Here is a 5,681-nt window from a genome sequence, read left to right as displayed (position 1 = left end):
AATAGAGAGTGTGTTTCATTAACTGTCCTCAATCGTTTGAAGAATGAATTCTGCTTGTTTGCAGAGCTGGGGGAAAAACAAATCTCTTTAATGCTGGTTATCATAGCACTTCTCCAGGGTAGCTAATGTTCAGGCTTGACTGGTCCTGAGCCCTGCATGCTGAGAAGTAAATTCTCACTTCATTCTTCCATGGAAAAAATAATCTGAGAGAAGCTACGACCTTATTTACCAACGTGTTTCCCGTGTAAAGATATACTCATAACTGGCAAAAACTCAAACGGCCTCGGATTTAAGCTCTGTCCTTTCTCGTCAAATGTAATTTACAGAGGCTGAAAGTTGTTAAAAGAAAGGTATTTGTGTGTGTAATGACATGTAGAGAGAGAAGGTATTAACTTGAGCCAACATCCATTTGAAGATTGGAACCCTGATAGTGGAAAGGACACAGATATGTCATTAGACAATTACTGCTACACCTAGGCTACTCTTGCCAGCCTTCTTATTGAAGGTTGTTAAAGTAATTACTATTGATTAATGAATGTAAAACTTACATTTACTGGAAGCATGATGGCTTAATGGTGAGCTCTGCAGGTCAAAGCTGGCATCCACCTGCTATATGGGTCCTGTCTGTGTTGATGTTCTCCCAATGTCTACATGTGGGTTTCCTACTAGACAATGCAGGTTTGTTGACTCTTGTAGTTGTGAACATATGTCAATGTGAGTGTTGTGGGTTAAGTGTTAGTCCTGCGGCAGACCAGCAACCTTTTTCTGGTACACATAGCCTCTTTGGCCAATGCATGCTGGGCTAGGCTTACACCTCCTGTAGCCCTGAACAGGAGAAGCAGTGTAGAGAATGCACTGATGGAAGGATAGCTTGTGTTTAAAAACTGGTCGTCAACGGGCAACCAGCGCAGACTACAGGAAGTCACTGCAACCTCCATTAAACAACAACGTTTGGTTTCCTATACTTTGGTTCCTGTAAATGTATAACATGTCTGGTAGTTAGCTTTACAGTAGGCAGATTTCGTTGGCAGAATTTGGAAAGAGCCTTCCTCGTTATTAATTTTTTTTACATTTTGGATGGCCTGGATTGCCGTCTTGTTTACATTATATGCAGGTTTAAAAAGAAAAAACAACTAATTAGCATCAGATATGTATGCAATTTTAGCTTGAACATGGCCAGACAAACTAGTTGTAAAAAACACTTGTTTAAAAAAAATAGTAGTGTGTATATATATATATACTACTTCTAATCTAATCTACTTCTACTTCTAATATATACTACTTCTAATCTAATCTACTAATCATTTTTGATGATGAAAATACAATTTTTGATAGTTTGCACCTGCTGTGTATTACACACATTTTCAAACTCAGTTTAGATAGTCCTTTTTTGAGATCTGACTAAATCAGGTCCTAACTGTTTTTTTAATTTTTTTTATTGAAGATAACTTTTTGGGGCTTTTTCCATCCATTCAGAGTGACAGTGTACAGGCAGGAAAGGTGGGAGAGGGACAGGGAATGACACACAGCAAAGGGCCGCAGGTCGGACCCGTACCCGGGCCGCTGCAATGACCCCAACCCACATGGGGTGAACGCCCCCCACTGGGTGAGCCAGAAGCTGTCCCCTAACTGTTTACCTTTTGACCTCTTAAATGTAATGGGGATGGTGGCTGATTTTGAAAATGTAATCACGTCTGACCTCTGGTCATTGCTAATTGTAGAATGCAGAGAGCAGGTTTGTGAAGTGTTTAAGTACTGAGCGGCCGGGAGCTAAACCAGTCCACATACATGGGTCTAATATGAGCGGCTTATGGGGTGCACTAGTTATTGTTCAGTGTGTACAGTCAAGGTGCTCTCAGTGTTTATAATAGAGAAGTATCCCACTTTGTCTCCATCTTATGTCTGTTATCAGTCTCCACTGGGAGGCAGGGGACATCTGAGTGCATACACTTACTTGAAGGTGAAAGTACACACACACACACACACACACACACACACACACACACACACACACACACACACACACACACACACACGCGCACACACACACACACAGTCTATATCACACACACAAATATCTCTCTCTCTCTCTACCGAAACATTGTCTCAAATGCTCACATCCAGAAACATCAGAGCAACCATATTTTGTGCTTTTCCTGTAGTAAGATAACAGTCAGCCTGTAAGGAGCCCTAACTCTAAATTGTTAGAAAGTGACTGCTAATCCTGGTTTAGGTGTAGAGCAGCTCTTTCATGTCTGATTGAGCAGACAAGCAGATGCTGCTTCCTCCAGCATACACAACAAGTTTCACATGATAGCTCGGCCGTCTTGCACCATACTGTGTGTTTGAATTGCAGCAAAAAGGAAGTTGCCCTGGCCTGGGAATAGAAAATAAAACTACCACTTTCACGCTCCATTATTTTAAGCTTCTTTTTAGCTCATTGTATCATACTGTAGTTCCTGATGGTGGCTGTTAATAGTGAATATCCCAAAACACTTTGTTTGCACTTTGCGCTAACGATGATGCTCCTCAACGTGTTATTTTTTCTCTCTTTCTTCAGCAGGAGGTACTGTGTGCACCTTTCACCCGTCAGACTGTCAGGAGAGCACATGGCCTACGGTCTGCAGCCCATTCCACACTCTTCACCCAGCCTCCCACTGCCCTGTCTCCACAGGTTAGTGTGTCTTCATGCATGTCTTAAAAAATGGAATTGGGAAAAAAAACATATTCATTAGAGCTAGTGGTTTGAATGGGTCCGGCTCACTGATGTGGACAGCAGTTCAACCCAGAGCTTCCTAATATATTGACAGCAGCTAGCATCAGCACCGTCAGCACTATTGGACATCTTCAACAGATTTTAAAGGATTTTAGAAAAGGGCAGTCAGGATAGCGTTGTCAATATTTACGAGGCCAAGATCTCAAATTGTTTCAGATATCTGATCAATATTAACCAACTGGAAATTGGCAGTTAGTGTAACTTGTCTCATTCTGCCTCAGACGCTACCCACTAAGAATTTCAGTAGCAATGGATAGTTTTATTGCCTTGTGACGTTTTAGATGCTGAAAGAATGAAACTCAGTGCTAAACATTCATCACAAAATATTTTCTGTTGGCAGCCTCAGACTAGATGCATTTTTGGATTGATATTAACTACTAAAAAAACACCTGTCATCAAAATCCCAATAATCCTTCGCCACTTGTCCCTGTTTTGACAAGAGTTACTGTTTATGTTGTATATATTACTGTCAGTTTACCGGTGATTAGCATGCAAGGCGGATTTAGGGGTGATTCCTTTTGAAGTTGGTGAGTTTGCTGGACAGGAGCCTTTTGATAAAGTCATTACTTGAAGATATTTATTCAGATGTATTTTAAATCCAACTGTTCAAAGCAGCCTCTCCACTGGGGGGGGCGCGGCATGTGCTGCCAAATGAAGCCAGCTTCCCATCAAATCTTAATATGGCGTGCAAATCAACACTATGACAAGAATGTATTTGGATTATAAACGCCAGCAAGTTTAGCAAATGCAATGTGCCATGCAACAGTGGCGAACAAGCTGTTTCAGTGACATATGGCTGTCACGTGAAAGCAAACTTGTCAAAAGCGTTCAACAAGGTCAAGTTTATTGTACTGTTGTTTTTTTTTAATCGGTACAGTCGAGTCAGATAAATAATATTAAAATACTAAGCTGACATCTATCCCTCCATCCATCCATCTTCGTCCGCTTATCCGGCATCGTGTCGCGGGGGCAGCAGCTCCGGCAGGGTACCCCAAACTCCCCTTTCCCGAGGCATATTAACCAGTTCTGACCGGGGGATCCCAAAGCGTTCCCAGGCCAGGTTGGAGATATAATTCCTCCACCTAGTCCTGGGTCTTCCCCGAGGCTTCCTCCCACCTGGCGGTGCCTGGAACACCTCCCTAGGGAGGCGCCCAGGAGGCGTCCTTACCAGACGCCCGAACCTTCTCAACTGGCTTCTCTTAACGCAAAGGAGCAGCGGCTCTACTTCAAGCTCGCCAAGGACGGCTGAGCTTCTCACCCTATCTCTAAGGGAGACGCCAGACCCCCTCCCGAGGAAACCCATTTCGGCCGCTTGTACCCTGGATCTCGTTCTTTCGGTCATGACCCAGCCTTCATGACTATAGGTGATGGTAGAAACAAAAACAGACCGGTAAATCAAGAGCTTTTGCCTTCTGGCTCAGATATCTTTTCGTCACAACGGTGCGATAAATTAAATGTAATACCGCACCCACTGACATGCAGATGTTTATTACACCCGCCACTGTCTGGTACTTATGGGGCTTTCTGACATAATAATGGATGAGTCTGTTTTTTTTTCTTGCGTCTCTCTTTCAGGGCCCAGTAGCGTGACTTTAATACCAAAGGAATTCTTCCTCTGTTATACATTTGATTAACAATTGCCAGCAAATGTTTGATTTGTCTAATTGTCTTTTTTCTGCATTTTTTAGAAAATGCTCTGCTTTCTAAATAGCTAGTGTCAGTGTAGTTTAAAGGTTTGTGTAGTACACAACAGATACAAATGAACACTAACATTGACAAATCATACATTTCATATATCTCACCTGGAATCCACAGTATTGAAATACTTTTACTTAAATACGAAGTAAAAGTGACATTCTTCACCTAAACAATGCAATAGATTTTTCTAAATAACTATTTTAGAATGTAATGCTCAATTCCCTTGTACTTGAGTTTACTCTAGTTCCTTTCTGACCTTGGAAACAGCAGCGGACAAGGTCCATTTAGTAGCCTCTTCTGGGCTTTTGATCACATCATCTTCATCAGCAGATGAGCAAATTTCTTTTGAGGTTTAAAGACTAACTCATCACATACTCGTATTTCCATTCAGGGCCTTGAGTTAACTTTTCTGACCACCTGCCAACATCTACAATTCTGTGACAACTGTGACAACTCTCGCCTGCTAAAGATAATGATGTGATATGACCCAACAAAGTTGAGATGTTTTATCAGCTATTATTAGGGGTATACTTAAAGTGAGTGTTTACATGCAAAGTCTGCGTTTATGTATGCATGTATGTGTACTTGTGAATTCACTTGGTTCCTACATGATATCGCTTGAGGATAAGTACAAAACTGTCGCACTGTTCTCAGCACAAGGTATCATAGAAGTGACCTTCCAGTAGAACATGACGACCAGTCACAAGATCTGGCAGAAGGACGTCTTGGCGCTGCCACTTTGTCATCTGCCTCTTCTCCAACTTGGCTCGGTCAGACTATTACTTTTTGTACTTGGTATTCCTGTGAGTAAGGTCCAGCTAGAATCCAATAAAGCAGACGCATTATGTTAAGAAGATCAGCTCAAGGTTAAGTGTGTATATTTTTTTCACCAGGAAATGTGCTCGGCCCACCGACAAACTTGCGCGGGATGAAAGTTTTATGATGAGAACAGGATATTTGTTCCTTGAGTGCTTGTAATCTTTCTGCTGTGTATAGCAGTGCATTAGCTCAGCTCCTTTTATCCCCCCCTCTTCTATCTCTCTGTGTGTGTATGTCTTCAGTGTGCTTTGTTTGTGTTGGTGAAGTATGTCATTCGGCTACATGAAATGGAGAAGGCAGCCATGGGTTTGATTGGGGGGTGGTTGTACAAAGAAAAATAAGCAGAGTTTACAATTTACTGCAGCAGGCCGCTCGGCATGGGGGGGGG

The 5,681-nt window shown here is 42.2% G+C and overlaps 1 protein-coding gene across 1 annotated transcript in view; it reads left to right on the top strand.

Moving 5' to 3' along the window:
• Window positions 1-2,494: 2,494 nt before the first annotated feature.
• The window catches only part of mcu (mitochondrial calcium uniporter), a gene marked incomplete at its 5' end in the record, with an annotated part of 32,073 nt that continues 28,886 nt past the window's right edge, over window positions 2,495-5,681 (top strand). Inside the window, one exon of the mRNA XM_034898485.1 lies at window positions 2,495-2,674. Coding sequence (XP_034754376.1) covers window positions 2,495-2,674 — 180 coding nt within the window. The remainder of the gene's footprint in view (window positions 2,675-5,681) is intronic.

This window comes from Etheostoma cragini, chromosome 17 (genome assembly GCF_013103735.1).
Source record: "Etheostoma cragini isolate CJK2018 chromosome 17, CSU_Ecrag_1.0, whole genome shotgun sequence".
In the NCBI taxonomy this organism is placed as follows: Eukaryota; Metazoa; Chordata; class Actinopteri; order Perciformes; family Percidae; genus Etheostoma; species Etheostoma cragini.
The sequence above is the reverse complement of the archived record's forward strand: the minus strand, read 5'-3'. Positions and strand labels throughout refer to the sequence as shown.